The 20050-nt window shown below is 46.1% G+C and overlaps 1 protein-coding gene across 9 annotated transcripts in view; it reads right to left on the bottom strand.

Annotated features, from left to right (window-relative positions):
- The window catches only part of Tln2 (talin 2), a 416961-nt gene that overhangs the window by 51620 nt on the left and 345291 nt on the right, over nucleotides 1-20050 (bottom strand). For 7 of the 9 annotated variants that reach the window (NM_001081242.2, XM_006511438.4, XM_006511434.4 and 4 more), the window contains 4 exons: nucleotides 17754-17924; nucleotides 9279-9425; nucleotides 6617-6718; nucleotides 3906-4025 (listed from right to left, as the gene is read on the bottom strand). In NM_001081242.2, the coding sequence (NP_001074711.2) occupies nucleotides 3906-4025; nucleotides 6617-6718; nucleotides 9279-9425; nucleotides 17754-17924 (540 nt within the window). The remainder of the gene's footprint in view (nucleotides 1-3905; nucleotides 4026-6616; nucleotides 6719-9278; nucleotides 9426-17753; nucleotides 17925-20050) is intronic. The other 2 variants (XM_011242813.3, XM_011242812.3) reach the window with 1 other exon arrangement.

Genomic DNA, 20050 nt, shown 5'->3' on the forward strand with positions numbered 1-20050 from the left:
GGGAATGTGACATTAGTTTCAAACTCAACTTGGTCCTTATGCTTCCATAAAGTTTAATACCAAGTATTCAAGGGTCAGCATTATCTGAGAGGTGGTAAAGGATGACCAGAGATCCCCAAGTGACAGGGGACTGCTGGTGACATCAGGGAAGGGGAGGCAGTGTAATCAGCACACAAAACCCTGATTCAAGTTTTTAAAAGTGGCCTCAATAAAAACAGAATTTTGTTCAGCTTTCTGAGCTTCAGTTTATCTCTGAAATGAGGGGAACAAATGATCCTTGTCTCACATACTTTGTTGAGGGCAAAGGGACAGTGCCCACCACAGCATCTGGGCTTGGCACCTATCATGTTCATTACTTTCCAGGTTACGGCGAGCTGATGGAACACTTAAATACAAGAAGACCGCAGAATCAACACGGTCTACTGGCAATTTCACTGGAAATTTTTACAGCTGGAGGAGCTTCCTAGAAAGGGAACCCACTTTTAAGATCCTGTTTCAACTGATAAGCACTAAGAAATGCCTCAGTCCCAAAGCAACACTAAACTTCTCAGCAAGTCTGGCCCGACTTTGCAAGACCCACAGGGTGGATTGAATGTACGACCAGTGTTTATTATAAAGGAATGCTGCTCAAAGACACACAACTTGGGGTTTTAAATTGGCAACTTTAGGGAAGCATTGCTTGAGCCTCAAGAAAAGCCCTCAGTTCATTTCTCGATCAAAGAAAAATAGTACAGAGAAAACCATCTGCTTTTGTGCCTTAAAGGAAATTAAAAAAAAAAAAAAGCCCTGGTTTAGATCCGATTACAATGGAGAGGAGGGAGCACCCCCCACCCCCAATCACTTTCCCTTTACTTGCCAAGTCAAAACAAAAATGAAATGACTTTTTGAAGACTTTCAAAGCAACCAGAGCTGCTTAGCTGGGGGACCTTAAGAGGGTTAGACCAGGGTGACAATCGGAACTTGTCGGATCCACTTAGAAAACATATCAGGGAAGACAGTGTGAACAACAGAACCAGGCATCACTTTCTCTCTACCTGACAGCTAGTTTTGGGGTGGGATTTTAAAAATAAAATGCCAGCGTGCACATCCATTCCACCTGGGAGTGCAGGCTGTAGGACCAGGCGCATAACCAATGCTCTCCCTGGCTCACAAAGTGGTGATGTGACTTTCCCTAGAGATAGAGCTATAGTCACGAAATCTTTCCCCAGGACTTACATTGTGGAGCTGTAGCTCCTAGGATCTTAACCCCTCCCTCTTTCCCTCCATCCCTTTTTCTCTTCCTCCTTCCCTTCTCCCCATTTTCAGCCCCTTCCCTCTCTGTATGTATGTGTGCTGTTACAAGTCCTTCTATATGCACATATAGAGGCCACACGTCAAGGTCAGATGTCTTCCTCAATTCTCTTTACCTTAGTCTTTGAGACAGTCTCTCTCACTGAACCCGGACATCAATGATTTGGCTAGACTTGCTGACCAGCAGGCCTAAGACACCCTCCTGTTTCTTCCTCCCCAGGACTAAGATTACAGGCACGTGCAGCCATGAGTAGCTTTTTACACGGGTGCTGGGGCTCTGATCTCAGGCCCTCCTGTTTGTACATGACTGAGTCATCTCTCTGGTCTCTCTGTGTTCAGAGAGAAACTAATCTTAACTTGCAAAGCTGCCAGGAGAGTTTTCACTTTTCTGAAGAACTTCCACAGTGCTACTAACAAAGCCTTGAGTTTTCTGTGGAAAAATAAACAGAGAAAGATCCTGTTTGATGTTTGAGGACAGAGGTCCAGCTTTTCCTGTAATTGTCACATTGTGGAAAAGACCAGAATGCGGACTCGTTGGGGGTACACCGCAGGACTCTGAAGGAAAGGTTTCCCAATTGCCCTGCATGTAAATATTTTCACATTCTGGGATATGGGGCCCTCTCGGGTATACAAATAACTCCCACAATTTTGGTATGTTAAAACAAAACAAAACAAAACAAAACAAAACAACACCCTATATTGCTTCAGGGACCTCCTAACCTTCTCAGTTTCCCCCCAAGCATCTGTCTGGCAAATGCACACAGAGAACTTTCCCGCACAGGCCACTGGTAATCTTATGTTCTCCCTCTCATTTTTGGCTTCGGGTCATGCTGCTCTTGTGTCTGGACTGTAAAATACATCGCAAGATGCCCCGCCAAAAACAGCAAGTGTTACTGACAATGTCAGAGGCACCAGCATGCAAGGTGACGTGTTGTGTGGCTAGCGACACATTCTTTTCTTTGTTGGCTTGGTGCAATCAGTGATTCTGTGTCATAGCAAGGCTCTGATTGCTTCCGCATTGGGGTGGCCAGCTCTTGAGAGCTTTGTCCATATGGAAAAGGCAGGCTAGTGTTCCAATTCCAGACAGATGAGACTAGATCACACTGCAAAGCTTCCTGTGGAGAGGAGCCCAAACCTCCCTGGCAATCTCCACTCAAAGTCAACTACTTCTTCCCATTGTCCAAATGCTTCCTGACGGTAACACAAGCTTTCTTTTACTTGTTTATGAAATTCAAAATTACATGTTGACCAAATGAATTATACGTCTAGATAAATTACAGTGTAGAACTGTAGTCTGGTCTTACTGAAACAGAAAGACTATTTAAAAAGAAAGAGAAAGAGAAGGAGGAGGAGGAGGAGGAGGAGGAGGAGGAAGCGGGGGAAACTGTGTAAAAGGAATTAAGATTCAGTATTTTTCTTGCTGATGTAACATAATTATTACAATTATTCATGCTGAGGCCTGACTGACTGCTCTGGAATGTAAAGACAGGAGCATGGTTAGAAACTGAGGGAACTCCATGCTAGAAATATATATGTACCTCCGTACATATATATGATATGCCTGCTTACATGCATGGTTATGACATATGTTAGAAAGTGATGTGTTTTGGATCTGTGTTTCTATGGTTGCTTTAAAAGCCTTTGTTAGACACACCAGGTCCCAACCCAGAGTACTGGGGAAGTGAGGGCGGGTCTGTTATTTCAGGGAAATGAGCAGACCAGTTACAAACCTGTGGCTTCCCCATGCCCTAGTGTTTAAGAAAATACTGAACAAAGTTTCCATTCAATAAACAGCTTGCATCTCACCGAATGTGGTTACCTGTATCTTCCCGTGTTCCCGCAGTCCCTCCATCATTCTGTATCTCAGAGTGGACTTCCTTTCTCTAAGGAGCCACATGGTTTCTTGGGCCCTAGACACCCTCTCTAGGCACTCACACTGACAAAACTTCTTCCAGGCCCCTCTGGGTCCCCAGCTGTGCTGTGTGGTCCCACTCACAGCTTCCAGAGATGACTGCTCTCTGACAGTGTGCACACTTGCCATTCTGAGACTCTTAAGGGTACTGATTTGCCGAAGCCACGCCTACACTAGCCTCTGTGGAAAGGAATAAGGAAAGCAGGTGGGTCTTGAACCTACAGGCGGGGGCTTTGTGTCATGCAAGCAGATTGTTGTCAAGAGAGGAGATATGAAATCCCACATGTGGGTCCTCTAATATTTTGGGGAGCCTTTGGAAAACATAAGCATGGCTGATAGGATGTGCTAAGGGGGAGCAGGAAGCAGGAAGGTGGCAGCCCCAGGTTTGGGCATTTGAAGAGGGAGATGGGCAGCTATAAGGGCCTAGCAGAACATTGCAAACAAACCCTTCCACCTGAGAGTCACTCTCCGGAGCACTCTAGTTCTTGGCCAACTGGCCCCAGCAAGGGTCCAAGTTCTAGGCACGATTTGGGGCTCTGAGTGAATCTGGGGCATCAGTTGCACAGCAATGGGGAATGAAACCTGCTCCTGGCTCTTGGGCTGGGGTCTTATAGAACTAGGCTACAGGGTCCTCCCCTCTCCCATCCCCCGGAACGGGCACCATGTGTTTGCTTCTTAAGATAGGGGCCTTAAGGTGGCAGACCTCCTCTGGTTCGGCGGTGGCTGCTGCCATCTGGCCCTGGAGAGCCAGGTGCCCATAGTCAGTGGTCATTTGTGAAGCCAGGCCTCCCAACTCCTCCGGGTTAGTAACCGACTTAGTCATCTGGAAAAAGAAAACAAGCAAGACACAAATACATACACAAAGAGAAGCATCAGAACCATGTGTTAATACCCTGGGAAGCCAAAGGGTTTCATTCCCTTTTAGCCCCTGGGGAAGGTGAAGGCCAGGCCTAGCATAATGGCTGGACACTGGGGAGGGCAATTCAAGCGAAGCCCATGCTGCATTGCACACAACAGGCCAGGGCTGTGACTGCCCTGCAGCTCAGACCGGATGGATGGGCACATGCTCAGCGTGCAAGGCGGTGCAGCGTGGAACCGAGTCCTCAGGGCCCAATCTCAGGGAGAATGGATATGGGGTCACCAGAGGAATTTCCACAAGGGACCATTCTAGGGGATGATCCTTGTGAGTGGTAGATCCTGATTCGGCTTCTGTGAGGATCTAGGCAAGAAAGGATCTGAGAATAGGGCTGTTACAAAGTCACAAAGGAGACCCAGTGAAGAAACCAACATCAGGGACTGAAGGAAGGGCTTGGGTAACTTTGTAACAAAGCACCACAAAGTGCTTCGGAAACATGGTGGCCCATCACAACCCACACAGTCCATGCATCCACTCTGCCCGCACCTCAGAATAGCGTGCCTCAGTTTAGTGTTTAGCCTTCACCTTGGCTTTTTGCCATGAACAAAAAAGTCACCTAAAAGACAGTCTCTGTCTCTTTTCCAGGAATCTCACTCCTGCCCTATCTCTTTTCTTACTCTTCAAAAAAATAATTTGGGACTGGAGAGATGGCTCAGTGGTTAAGAGCACTGACTGTTCTTTCAGATGAGTTCAATTCTCAGCAAACACATGGTGGCTCACAACCATCTGTAATAGGATCTGATGCCCTCTTCTGGTGGGTCTGAAGACAGCTGCAGTGTACTCATATACATGAATAAAATAAATCTTTAAAAAATATATTTTTATTTGTAGGTGTGTGTCCACACCACAATGCATGTGTGGAGGCCAGAGGACAACTTAGAGTTGGTTGGTCTTTCCATTGTTAGGATTCCAGGGACTGAATGCAGGTCATTTAGCCTTGCTTACAAGTATCTTTACCTGCTACGCCCCCTTGCTGGCCCCCTTTGTGATCTTTTAAAGGCTTGATTTTAAAGGACTATTCCTTTTAGTATTTAGACAGGGTCTCAGATAGCTCAAGCTGTCCTTGAACTCCTAATTCCCCCTCTACTTCCTAAGGGCTGGAATTAGAAGCATGTGCCACCATGCACAGCTTAAAGGGCTTTTAAAAAGCCCCTTCAAAGGACTCCTTGTCTACTGAGGTAGGTTCCAAGGAATACAACTGGCATCCCAAAAGAATGAAGTTGTACCATGAGCTGTACCATTTGTGCCTCATTAATAGGAACACAAAGACTCTTCACCTAACAACTCTGACCAAAAGTGCCAGGCTAGCCACCTCAGGATGTCATATACTGGAGGGTAGGCTTGTTGGGAATCATAGGTGCCAAAGGATGAGACAGCCTGGTTCAAAGCCTGGCCCAGAAGACTCTCCAGGGACTTTATGAAGATACTCACAAATGCCTTTCAAAGATCCCACTGCTAGACTGCGCAGTAAGGGGACTTTGATTTGTCCCCTCTACTCCCCTGAAAGGATGGTCTTGGTGTGACCTCCAGCTTGCCAGGACACTCAGAAGTGACTGTGACTATTCCCCTCCTTCCTCAGGCCACATTCATTTAAACAGTCGGCCTGGTACAGAGTTCCCATGCATGAGTAGAGCAGGCAGGGAAGCCTTCGTAGTCCAAGCTCAACCTCTAGTGGACACACAGTTGCATGACAGAGCCAGTGAGAGGGGTGACTTGGCCACTCCAGCTAGGCCATTGCAATGGCCACCTCGGGCTTGGCAATCCTTTTGCACTTGGGGCTCCAAGTGGAGAGGGATGTTTTCTGTGTATGCACTCTCTGAGATCACATTTGTCATCCTCCATGTAACTCTATAATGCCAAGAGCACATACTGACTCCCAGAGCCATTTATGAAGACTCATCTGGAACAATGTTGTTTGCATTATGTTTCAGTGGAAAATACAAAAAACAAAAAACAAAAAACCATTACTTCTGCTGTCAGGAATTAGAAAAAAAAAAACCACACTAATTTTGCCTAGAGGACTGATTGCTCAAGTATTATAATTTGATTTTGCCAGATAGCTTCATGTTTTTACTATTTTGCTCCCAAATATCTTCTCTTATACTAGAACTTAACCCTATTAAAACATCTCAAGTCCTTCCAGAGATGAGTAGGATTTGCTCCTTTTTAATGAGACCTTGTTGCTCATTTCCTGCTTTCTTGAAAGCTCTCTCCTCCCTTTGTTCCCTGTGTTCATTCCCAGGACTTAGTCAACTTTACTTCCTTCTTCCTGGGGCTTCTATACCACAGGCAACCAGAGGCACCACAGAGAGGAGGTAGGAAGTAGGGTCCCGGGAGAAAATGCCATTACAGGGAACCTACATCACGGGCTGGTCAGTCTACCTGACACAGATCTCAGACTTGAAGACTCAGATGGTGGTGGGCATGGTGTGAAGACTCAGATGGCAGTGGGTAGAGGGGGAACCCACAGTGGGTGGGGCCAGTCCTTTTCTTCTTACCATTTCCTGAGCTGTGACGGCAATGGCTTTGGAGTATTTAACCACAGTCGTCTGGTAGTCAACAAACGTTCCCTTTGGTTCTGGAGGTGTGCCTTCATCCAGCTGTGGATGAGAGAAGAACTTAGGAGTCATAAGGAGCCTGGCCAAGGATAGGCTATACTTGTAAGAATTAGAAACTTAGGAAAAGGAGAGAGCCCCTCAGAGGTTTCTTTGGTTCAAACTCTGCTCTAACTTCTCCAATCAAAATCACAATGGAGGTACACATAAGGCATTCAGGGGACACAGGCAAGATGGAGTCCCAGTTTCATCTTACAGGAGTGGAAAGTATTTCAGAGGAAGGACGATTTAGTTAAGTCTCACCAGATAAGGAGAAGGCCGCCCACAAAAACAGTAGGGAAGGAATCCCAGAAAGAGGGAACAGTATTCAAGCACATGATGGTAAGAGTGAGTCTGGTACTTCCAGGGAAATACAGAGAGTGGTGGAAGATGAGGCGGGAGGTGGCAGAATCTCCATCATGGAGGACTTCCATAGCAACACTACAGTCCACCAATATCCATGCCCAGGGATGCCTAGTGATGATCTAAGTCAACAGAAAGAATTGGAGGATCTAAGAGCAATCTTTTGACTGCCTGCCTCCAAGTGCAACAGCAATTAAGAAAAGGGCAAGATCACTGTGAAAGAATGGGAGTCAACAGTCCCCTTGAAGGTCAAGGGCATACTGATCCAGGTGAAGTGTGGTCCCCTGGATGATAGATCAGGGTAGGTAAATGTGATGGTTGATATTGATAGCCAACTGGACAGTAGAATTACCTCAGAGAAAGACCCTGAACATGTCACGTCTCTGTGGGGGTTTCTAGAATGAGTTAACTGAGGTGGGAAGAAACCAGGAAGAACTGGATGTGGGCCATCCCATGAGCTGGGTGGTCCCAAAATAAATAAAAAGGGGAGTGAGCTGAGGGACAGCACTCACACCTCTCCCCCCCACCCCCACCCCCGACTGCAGATGCAATGTGACCAGTGGCCTCACACTCCAGCCACTGTGCCTTTCCCACTGGGCTGGACTGTATCCCTCAAATTGTGAGCCAAAAGAAACCCTTCCTCCCTTAAGTTGCTTCTTGTCAAGTACTTCTCAATGACCAAAGTTAGTGACACAGAAGGAGTTTGTGGACAGCAGTGAAATCCCAGGTCGTGTTTTACAGGGAGGAGAGGGAAACCCTTCGTGTGTATCCTCTGCTGCCAGCAACTCTTGTGACCATCAAGAGATTCCAGGCTTATTTCTCAAGAGCCAGCTGGACCACTGACAGCAGCTGTGTGGGTGCCGCTATCACAGCATAAGGCATCTCCGTGAGCGAGGCTGGTGGGCTAGCAAAGGATGACTCAGGGCCTGACTTCCATTCTCTCGGGACTGACAGGACATTTCCTATCTTTACATTAATACTGAGAAAAAGAAAAAGAGGATCATTTGGCTTTTAACTGCTACTAAGAAACTATGGATTTGACAATTTAACATCCCCTGTAGACATGTGGTTTGTTTCCAAAGTTCTGGTGCTCTATTGTGGTGAAAGTCAAACAAACCCTCCTGCACCTCACCCTATGGCCTTGAGGAGGCAAAATTTACTCACTGTCTGCTAAACCATCCGTATTTGAAGCATAAGCAAAGCATAGTGGATACTGATAGAGACTTTGAGAAGGGAGATACAGTCTAACCCAGCTTGCTACTTCATTAGTGTGAAGAGGATGGGAGAGAGTTGTGGAGCCATTTCTCTAATGACTTTATTCCTTTATAGAGACCGAGACAGCTAATCCCTAAATCAGCAATTTAAGACCTTGTATTATCTTAAAATACTATACTAATGCATACATAATCCAACTGTAGGCATTTCCCAACACAGGCACTGTAACACTCTCGTCTGTGATACTCTCTAATGCTAAGCTGACAATTGGATGCTGATGAAAAACTGTTTAACCTGACAATATCAAAAGGACATCATTAAAGACAAAATCCTTGGAGGAAAGTAGAAACCATAGAGTTGAAATTCTTTTTGGTCTGAAGCACTGTCAATTGGCTGTTGAGCCAGAAAATGATTTATGTTGTCTCCTATGCCTGTTGCTTTTGAGAGCCCACCAAGACCTTTCATACACACTATTCAATGGTTTATGCATTTAAGTAGATATCAAAATGTAAGATTTTTGGAAGTCCCATTAGAGATTCCTAGGATCTACTCAATTGAGATTGTGATAGAGCTAGACAGCAGTAGAGACCAGGATCCTGAATTCTAGAAAGTTCCTCAATTCCAAAGTAGCCATTCCAAGGGCCAATGCTTGGAAATAATTTCCTAACTCCTCCTGGAGTCTCCTCCTTATCCCAGCTTATAAAGAAGACATGAGGTGTAAGTAATTATTTCCATTTTACAAACAAGGAAGCCAATGATACTTTCACAATGTCTGTTTTTAAGCACAACTGGGAAGAACTGTGCAGTAGCTTACAAAGCTGATGAACTGATAGTTAAGAAAAAAATGATGTTGGAGATATGGCTGGCCATCTGCTGGCTCGTGGGTCTTGGCCTTGACTGACAGTTTCCCAGAGAAGACCGTGTAGGGATGATTTGTGAAAGAGCTGGAGATGGGACTGGAAAGGTTCAGGGGCTAGCGTGAGCCTACCTTGCTCATAGCCTCTGCGATGGCGTCCACCATGCCTCCCACCAGTCCCACCTCACTGGCTGCTTCATTCAGTGTCACCATGATGTCATCCACAGCTTCCTTCATCAGCTGCGCAGCCTCTGTGATGGCGTCGTGGGTGTGCTGTGCCTGAGAAGGAAATTAAAAATGTCTTAAGTAGCAGGAGACGTTGCTCACCCATAAGAATCACTTGATGTGCTAAGAATAACCTTTAAAAAAAAAATTCAGAAGACAAGGCTGGGGATGGTGTTGCCTGCCTAGGATCCCAGCACTCAGGAGGCCCTCAAGTTTAAGGCTAGCTTAAGCAGTATGGCGAGACTTGAAAACAAACAAGCAGACCTCAGGAGAAATCACACCCCGGAAAACAGCCACACAATGCATTTGAAATGTTCCCCCACTCCCTTGACTCCATACATTTACTTGCAGAATCAAAAGCAACCCCCCCTTTTTTTTTTTACAATAATAAGAGAAGAGAGAAATGTACCACCCAACTGTCAAGACTAGCTCTCTATGCTGCTATGTTCGGGATGGTAGAGAATGCCACGGGTTCCTAGACACACAGATTGGCACGTGTATTTAAAAAAATTCGGTAATACAAAGAAGAAAATGGTTCTCCTAACAAATGTGCTTCTCCTCAACAATGCCCAGCACACCAGCATTCTCTTTCTATAGAGAAGTTGGATCATGGAAATGTCAGTGCATGGAAGAGAGATAAATTGGCAGAGAGCCTAGCAGGCTTTAGAAGCAGGCTGTAAGCCTTTATATTGCTGCTATGTTGGCAGAGTGGATGAGCACAGTCCACCAAGGGCCGAAGCCCTGCAGGTAATACCCAAGTACCCACATGTTCCCTAGACAGCATCCCGGACACTCGATGATGTTAAGGGTGGGATTGGGGGCTCGAAGCGAAAAGGTGAATGGCTAGGAAACCATGTCAGTACAGAAACCTCACACGGCAGGAAGATGTGCAGGGAAGAGTTACGCTATGGGTGCAGGAAACCTAGGTTCTAGTTTGTGCTCTACCACTGACTAGCCACATGACAGAGCCCAGCCTCCTTTTCAGTGAAACAGGGAGGACTGTAAGAAGTCCATGTTCTAAATGCTTGATGAACCAGGAAGGTGCAGGTGTCTCACGCATAAGAAGGGCAGGCTAGCGGGAACTCTGCCCTTACTGTGTACAGAGTAACTGTGCAATGTAACAGAGTGCCAGTGACTTAAACATCAGAACTTCACTGTCCTTAAGCACTGGATCCATACAACAGCTGTGGTTATCAGGGCTATAAGCCTCTCCAAAGGTCCAAGATACTGTGTTGTTACCTTGGTGGGTATGAAGGAAGGGAAGCCAGTGAGACTTAGAAGAGGGGAACTCCCTGCTTTTGTGGATGCCAACAAGAGCTTGCTGACAGAAGCCTGATATAGCTGTCTCCTGAGAGGCTCTGCCAGTGCCTGACAAATACAGAAGTGGATGCTTACAGCTATCCATGGGACTGAGCACAGGGTCCCCAATGAAGGAGCTAGAGAAAGGACCCAAGGAGCTGAAGGAGCTTGCAGCCCCATAGGAGGAACAACATGAACTAACCAGTACCCCCAGAGCTCCCTGGGACTAAACCACCAATCAAAGAAAACACATGGTAGGACTCATGGCTCTAACTGCATATGTAGCAGAGGATGGTCTAGTTGGTCATCAATGGAAGGAGAGGCCCTTAGTCCTGTGAAGGTTCTATGACCCAGTATAGGGGAATGCCAGGGCCAGGAAGCTGGAGTGGGTGGGTTGGTGAGCAGAGGGACGGGGAAGGGGGTAGGGGATTTTCGGAGGGGAAACTAGGAAAGGGGATAACATTTGAAATACAAATAAAGAAAATATCAAATGAAAAAATAAAGAATGCCATGAAAAAGCAATGTGAGCCATAGGCCCTGTCTGAACTAAAAGGCCCAGGGAAGCAAGAAGAGTTACTCAAATATGGACTCTGACAAGGTGTCAAATATGCTGCTCACAGCTATCCTCTTTATACCTGTTGAGGGACCAGCTTGACTTCATCTTAGGCTCAAAAGCATCTTATAATAAAGACAAACTAAGTTCACTTTTGTTTTTTTTTAAAATATATATATCTTTATTGGATATTTTCTTTATTTACGTTTCAAATGTTTTCCCCTTTCCAGATCTCTCCTTCAGAAACCCCTTATCTCCCCCACCCACCCACTCACTCCTCTCTTCCCTCACTGGCATTCCCCTACACTGGGGCATCAAAGACCCTTAGGCCCAAGGGCCTCTCCTCCCACTGATGTCCAACAGGCCATCCTCTGCCACATATGCAGCCAGAGCCATGGGTCTCTCCATGTGTATTCTTTGGTTAGTGGTCCAGTCTCCAGGAGATCTGGGGTGGGGGCCCTTGGGCAGTTAATACTGTTGCTCCCTCCATGAGGCTGCAAACCCCCTCAGCTCCTTCAGTCCCTTTTCCAACTCCTCCATTGGGGACCTCACACTCAGTCCAATTGTTGGCTGTGAGCATCTGCCTCTATATTTGTCAGGCTCTGGCAGAGCCTCTCAGGTGACAGCTATATCAGGCTTCTGTCAGCAAGCACTTCCTGGCATCCACAATAGTGTCTGGGTTTGGTGGCTGTATATGGGATGAAACCCCAGGTGGGGCAGTCTCTGGATGGCCTTTCCTTCAATCTGTTGTTTGCTGTTTTGTCCTAATGACAGTGTCCTATTGACAGCGTCCTTTGCCTTACAGAAGCTTTTCAACTTTATGAGGTCTCATTCTTGATCTTAGAGCATAAGCCATTGGTGTTCTGTTCCTAAGTTCACTTTTGTTTATGACTAAATATGTTTCTCAAAGATTGGGCTATACCCCCGCCCCCAACCTTAACTACAAATGGTTGTGTATGTCCTGTTCAGGAATGGCAATCATGTCTTTGTTTCAAACAGTTGTTTATAACCATCTTGCAACCCTACTTTTATTATCTGACTGTCTATGACTACCTGGTTATGAATACTTGTTGCTATAATACCTGGTTATGAATACCTATTGTTATGACCATCTTGTCTTTGTTTCAGTAAGGACTACCTTGTTATGGTGCTCTGCTCCTGTAACTGCCTATTTTGCCTGCCTTGTCTTCCTCATATCCAATGCTGACCTCTTGAACCCATCTTAGGGAGAGGCAGCCCATGTACACGGACAAAAAAGCTTTGATTGCATTGTTTCGGCCATGATGATTTGGGTCAGTGGTCTTTCCCCTCCCATCTTTGGGATTAATGCTGTGTAGACAGACAGAATTCTGCCTTCGGGACAGAAGTCAGTAAGCTCCTAATCTAGGCTCATAGCCAACTTTATAGCACAGAGTAAAACATTCTGTGCAAACTGCTTTATTCTGTTACAAGTCTTAAAGGTGGCATTCCCACACAGAACTCCCTAGAGAAAGCTTCTAAAACCACAGACTCCCATTACACAAGCTCAAACAGAAGGGGTGATTTTCTTCTGTGTCGTAGCTACGATGAGAACACTACTGACACAATTCTACAGGACCACATTAAAGTGAAACACATGTTTTAAGAGAGAGGTGAACAGCTGCCAGTCAGAGGCTTGCTTTCATCTTCAAGGGTCTTAGGAGTACAAACTCTTAACAGGAGTGGGGCAATTCCGAAGAGAGATGCGTGTGCTCCTGGCTGATAGACCATTAAAACAACGCTCCCGGAGAAACTGCAATCTCCTCAGGGATTTCATGCTGGGAGAAAGAGAAGGCCGAGTCTTGGTGCCAGCCAGAGAGGGAAACTGTCTTCTAAAAAGAGGGTTCACACAGTTTGACAACTAATGAGTCAGACCACGTGCATGAGAGGCCAGAGCCCAGATGATGGTTGGGACCACATCATGACGCAGATGACCTAGTTATACATACTCCCCCTAACCCATGTAAACCTAAACTTTAAAAATGGACTTGGGGGCTACAGGACTCCTTTATTTGTTCTTCTTCGCAATGTGGCTGCAATGAATGAATTATCCCCCGCCACTCACTCTTCCTTGTCTCTTTAATTGGCCCACTGAGGGTGGGTGGACAAACTGAGCTCATGGGCATACAGCAACTTGGGGACAGGCACCGAGGATGCCACAGAAGGGAAGAGATCCAGGGTCTGATCTTAACAACTCTGGGAATGAGGACGTAATTCAGGGAAGGCATCAGTAAATTACAGAATGATCTTTGAACCCCTCAGTAAACATCTTTGCTCTTGGATAGCACAGACATAAACTATCTGACTGTCGGACTGGAGAAAAGCTGACGAATCCTCTAGGCTTGCTTATTTTTATACCCCCCCCCCCTTTGGGTGCGTGTGTCCCTGCTCACATGTGTGTGAATGCATGTGTATGTAGCTGCATGTGTACATGTGTGGAGACAGATGCTTATCTTAGGTCCCCGCCCCAATCACTTTCCACCTCATTTGTTGAGGAAGGGTCTCTCACCGAACCTGGAGCTGGCCAGTGAGCCTAAGGTCTCCTTCCCTGTGTGTACTGTGGGGCACCGTTTTGTATGTGGATGCAGGGACCTGAGGCCTTTATTGTTTGGTGGCAAGCACTTTCTTGACTGAGCGATCTCCTCAGCCAGTGCTCTTCACTTTTGAGCAGTACAGGTTTCTAGAGTGTCAGCTCAGAGGTCACCTCCTCGCTAACATCCCTAGGTGTGCCTTCCTCACCATGCCTCCTCTTGTCCTCTGAAGCTCAGGGTCAGGCTTCATTTTCATTGAACAGCCTGGCCCTTGTCCATACACTGTGGTCTGGCTAAGCACAACAGCCTTAGCCATCCAAAGACATAGCAGGATCTCAACGACAACACACTTTAACAACCAGCAGCCCTCTGGGAGGGAAAGCGAGCAGGGCAATAATGAGGTCATTATTTTAGGGTCTGGAGCGACTCCCTTATTATTGCTCCTCACACACGGGAAAAATCACATCTGTTCTTTTTCGGACACATGTCTGAAGACAGCTTCCAAGGAGCCTTTTCCTTCCAGATGGGACTTCTACTACAAAGCCCAGGACAGCAGGCAAAGACATCAGAGCAGCTTGGAAAGCGGGAGAAGACAGGAGTGGGTCTCAGGCTTTAGGGGCTGGGGCAGGCAACTGATAATTAGAGCTCTCTGGAGGGAATGAGGATGTGGCTTGGCTGGAGTGTTGCATAAAGCAAACTTGAAGGGAATTCTATAGAAGAGGTGGGGAGAGATGATGCTTCAGGAGCTAAAAGGGCTGTGAGGGAGGTCATGAACATGTGCCTCTGTACTGTCTTGATTTATTGATCACCTGCCTGATACGCACAAGGGTATCAGCCCATGCTGGCCTCAAACTTCCCATGTAGCTGGAAACCTTAGACTTCTGAGCCTCCTCCCAAGAGCTGGGATTAGAGGTGCACGTTACCAGTCCCGGCTTATACAGTGCTGGAATAGAATCCAGGGCATGGTGGATGCTTGGCTAGCGCTCTACCAACTGAGCTACATCCCATATTCCTGTTGTTAAACGTTATTTGCATTCAGATTTAACCTCACTGCTTAGTAGAGGACACAAAGAAATGGATGAACTTGCTAGCTAGCAAGAGGTGGTCTGGGGATTTGACTACTTTTACATTTGACCCTGAGTGTTTGTTTAACCAAACCAGAACTATTGCTAACTAGTTAAGAACATTTCATTGTATTTTATTACCTATTTATTTAAAATGAAATTTAACATGCAGTTAGTATGTGCATGTATGTGTGCATGTGCGTGCACGTATGTGGAACACTGCGTGTCCTAGCACAAGTGTGTAGGTCAGAAAATAACTGAGGGAACTGGATTACTCTTTTGTCCATGTGGGTCCTGGGAATCGAACTCAGATCAATAGGCTTGATGGCGATTAACCATCAGCGGAGCCATCCAGCCACCCCACTTAACAACGCTGTAACTTTGTTTCTTCTACAAATGAGATAGCAACGCCAAGTCAACAGCAAACAGAGCTTAATAAACATTCCCCCAAATGATAACATCCGAGTTGATTCATTATGTGGCCTCTTAGCCAAGGGTCTAAAGAAGCAATCTTGATAGGTGAAGCCTGTTATCTCAGCCCTCAGGAGGCTTCGGGAGGAGGATCAAAATTTGAGACCCTCCCTGGGCTACATAGCCAGTTTCAGGTCAGTATGGGCTACATTCTGTTTCTAAAAGAGGAGGGGAGGGGAGGAAAGGGAAAAAATGAGGGTTAAGGAGACAGTATCAGCAGCAAACTTAATGACCAAAATGTCCTTTGGAGCAAGCCTGTTACAGTCTTCAGACAAAACACAGATTGAACGTTGGGATGGGGCAGAGGTCTTGTTATCAGTCCCATCACACCATTTGATCTAAGAACTAGTCTTACTGATGGAAACCAGTTCTAGCCACTACTTCCATATGGGGAATGTCACTATGGAGCGTCAGTACTGACTATAAATGTGCTCAGCCATGAGGGTCCTTAGGGAGTTTTGAGCTCAGTCTAAGCAGGTACACCAGCATCTTCAAAGTCCAGAACTCCTACTTGATATTCTATTGGCACTGAAGGTTTCATGTGGAAGTTGACAACACGTGGCAGTAAGAAAGCCCCAGAGTCAAGCCTGCTCCAGTCTGAGGGGTGCTGCAGAGGGGTCGGCCCAAGCTCTGGACTCCCACTGCTGACCACCACAGTCAGAGCTGTGTCCACTGTGCTTTTGGTCCTGCCCACTGATTTGGTAGCCAGAGTTATTATTTCCAAAAGACTCTGAACATCTGAGGGTTGATGCTGGCTCTTAATTATTTTAATAATTGCTAGATATATGAAAGATGGGATATAGAAAGGGCCAAGTGTCTCTGTCCTGAGTCCTGCCATAAGTCAAAGTCACTGTTTATAGTTGGATATTTAAAAAATATAGATTAAAAGGGGGCTGGAGGAAGGGCTCAGTGGTTAAAAGGGCTTGCTGCTTCTGCAGAGTGCTGGCATTTGGTTCCCAGAACCCATGTCAGGGGGGCTCACAACTGCATGTAACTCCAGCTCCATAGGATCTATAAAATACCTCCATTAGGCATGTGCACATATACAAAGGCACAAATACACATAAAATATGGATCTGTCTTAGTATTAACTGTCAACTTGACACAGGCTAGACCCACTTCAAGATCTCAGCCCAGGGATTGATTGCCTTTATCAGGTTTGCCTGTGGATATGTCTGTGAGGGATTTTCTTAATTTGAGGGCCCAGTCCGTTTTGGTTCACACTATCTGTGGTGGTTCTGGGTATATAAAAAAGCTGGCCGAGCATTAGACCAGAAATAACTCGGCAGGCAAGCAGCATTCCTCCAAGGTTCCTGCTACTTCCACGTTCCTGCCTTGAGTTTTGTCTTGATTTCCCTCCATGATGGACTTTGGCAGTGTAAGACAATAAGCTCTTTACTCCTCTAAGTTGCTTTGGGTTAGAGTAACAAAGAAACTAGAATGGGTGGTGCCATTTTCCCTGTTTAAGGCCACCACCAGCTCCCATGCCTTATGTAAACACCATACTCCTTAGCAAAGAAGATGAGATGCATCAGTATATCTTTGTCCAACTTCTTGTCAAACTGTGCTCATCTGCATATTCCAGACCCACCAGACTGCTGACAATTTTCAGAAGGCTCCACATTCTTTTTTAATTCTATATTATGTCCATGCTGCTGCTAAGTTGTTGCTTATTTATCTGTATATGTGTGTGCCTGAGTGTATGCATGTGCACCATGTATGTGGAGACCAGAAGAGGGCACTGTATAATAGGCACTGTGAACTACTTGTTCCATATACGGTACTTGGAATGAAAGCCAAGCCCTCGGCTAGAAGAGTAAGCACTCTTACCTTTTAAGCCATCTCCTCAGGTCCTGTTACCTCTTACGTTCTAAGCAAAATGCAGTACAAGGTCAGTCATCCATGACAGACTGCTGCCATGTCTGGCTCTTAAAAGCAACTCACTGAAGAAATGTCCTCCTTACAAACTGACAGGGGTGTGTGTGTGTGTGTGTGTGTGTGTGTGTGTGTGAAAGCTGTTATATTACATTAGCATCTTTTGGGCTGGGGAGGTGGCTCGTGGTAAGAATGTTTGCCTAGCATGTGAGTGAGTAAACTACATCACCATCCCTTAAGGAGAAGAGAAATCACATTCACTGAAAGCAAATAGCATTCCTTCAAGCAAGTTAGATGTCAACACCTAACAGGCACCCAGTAAGTATATCAGCTTCATTCCTACCATCAACATACCATGTACTCTTCTGCCCTATGAGTGCTTGCCCACACACCCTATCAAAGAAGGAGAACTTGTGAATAACCCTTACCTATATCTGTTTGGAAAACCACCAGATTATTTCTCTTTTAGATTGGGAAATCAACTTGGAGGTGTTTTTTGAGGAAGACGACGACACAGGAGGGACCTGGACTCCCACGCCATCCCCCCCCCCCCCCATGGCTTAAAGCATACCTTGGGGTTACCTCCACCTTCCTTGGCTGCATACAGCATCTGCAGGGCAGACTCTGCAAGAGTCTTGGTCTGGTCCAGCACTGTCATCTGTTGTTGATGGTCCAGCATCTTGGAGGCGACACCAACTGCAGCTAAGATCAAGGGCTCAAAGTAGCTCGCCAGCTGTGTCACCTTTCAAGAAAGAAAAATCCCAAATATGTCATGTAAGTTCGGGTCTCCTTTGGGGGGCGGGGCCTTGGTGTAAAGGGGATTCGGAGCAAGGATGACATGACTCATTGGAAAAGGCGTGTTTGGCTACAACTTTTTAAATACTCGCTAGTTAACAATCTACTGCTTGGCTTTTCTTCCTGGGGGAATTCTCTATCTCCTTTCCATATACGGTAAGAAACCCATCCTGGAATTTAGAGGTAGACAAGTTTTATAAATTGTCAGTTTTATAAGTTAGAATTGTTAAGAATAAGAGACATCCCTCAGATTCAAAAGGGAAGGAGGAGGGAAGAGAGGAGGATAATGAGGTGGGGACAGATGAAGAGAATCTGCAGGGCTTTTCAGTAGACAGCCTGACTGGCGTCCTCAGCAAGCACTGGGCCAAGCCTTGAGAATGGAATAAAAGCAAAATGATTTCAGCGCTGTCAAACTTCTGTGTTTGACTCAACCTGAAGAAAAAAAAGCTTGTCAAGGGGCTCAGAATGTAGCTCAGTGGTAAATTACTTGTCTAGTGTGTGAGGGGTCCTGGATACTATGATCGCCAGAGTGCAGACCAAACCAAGCCAAACTCCACAACCAACCAACCAAGCAAAATCAAACTAATTAAGACAACTACCTACTGCCCCAGGATAGAATGACTTCCTTCCAGCAGATAGCAGACCATGCCAAATACATTCTGTATATAGTACACATGTATGCGCAATGCACACGCTCATGAACACACACACACACACTTCGGTGTCCCAGGGTCAAATGTCACAAATATTTATCAGGCCCATCTCCTGTGTTTTTAGTTCTTTGGTAAATGTTTCTCATCCAATTCCTCAGTTAATTTCAGTTCCAGTTTTAAGAAGCAGACCCAGATGGAGAGAAACTGAGGCACAGTTGTGGGTTGTAAGGCTGATGTTACGCTGCAACAAGGTGGAGCTGAGGCTGGGGCCGGGCTCCCGTCACAGTCTGGCTCTTGGCTCCCTCTCTCTTCTCAATGACATCCTCTTGCTTTAGTGTTTATTTTAGTTCTGCTGTAGTCACACTTGAGAAGTCCATCACTCACTGTCTGTTTCTTGCTTTATAACATATCTGGGGAGGGTGTGTGTGATGTGGGGGGGGGTGATAGAGCGTCACCCCCTATTTAACAGTGAGAGGACCATATTTTCACAGTTTGGCTCCATTCATTCCCATGTTGATAAAACAAGCCAGCACTACTGGCTATTCTAATTCCTTATTTTTGTGCACCATGACTAATCGCTAAGCTTCCTGCTGAGGGCATTTTATGTAAATCTTTAGCCTGTGGCTCCCTTAAGGCTTCATTCCATCACATAAACAGATAATGTTGTGGGGATAAAGGAGAAGAGGCCACTTCATACAAGCAGGCACTGGGTCACACACAAAGCAAGGGTTGGGAGGTTATGAGGACCAGCCCAGTAGTGAGTAGCAGAGTCCCCCCCCCCCCAAAAAAAAAGAACAAAAATAATCGTTAGTGCTAAAGGTGAGACAGGACCAGCGGCCAGTGGTGAGAATTCAGCTCTATTATTCTCATTAGGTTATCCTACAGAGACATCCGAGTACCGCTGCTGCTGGCCTCTTGTGCTTCTCTGTGCATCTGCATGTGTCTGTATACATACGTGCGGGTGCATGTGGGGGCCGGAGACTGATATCTGGTGTTTTCCTTAATTGTTCTCCACCTTATTTTGTGTGTGTGTGGGGGGGGGATATGTGTGCACATGTATGGTTAGGTCCATATGGCCATGTCCAGATGTGGCAGTCAGAAGATGGTTAGCACCTTCCCGGATCAGTCTCTGCCTTATTCCCTTGAGACAGGGTCTTTCATTGAATCTGCAGACCACCATTTTGGCTAGGCAAACTCCCAGGATTCACTTGTCTCTCCCCATCTAACACTAGGATTGCAGGCACATACAGCAATGTTCGGCTTTCTACGTGGGTGCTGGAGATTCAATCTCAGGTCTTCATGTTTGTACAGTAAGCACCCTTATTGAGCCATCTACACAGATCTTTAATCTGAATTTGTGGTCTCTCACTGAGCTTAGAGCTTGCAGATTTGACTGCATGTCTTCATGGTCGGTTATAGC

The sequence above is a fragment of the Mus musculus genome, chromosome 9 (assembly GCF_000001635.26).
Source record: "Mus musculus strain C57BL/6J chromosome 9, GRCm38.p6 C57BL/6J".
NCBI classification, from domain to species: domain Eukaryota; kingdom Metazoa; phylum Chordata; class Mammalia; order Rodentia; family Muridae; genus Mus; species Mus musculus.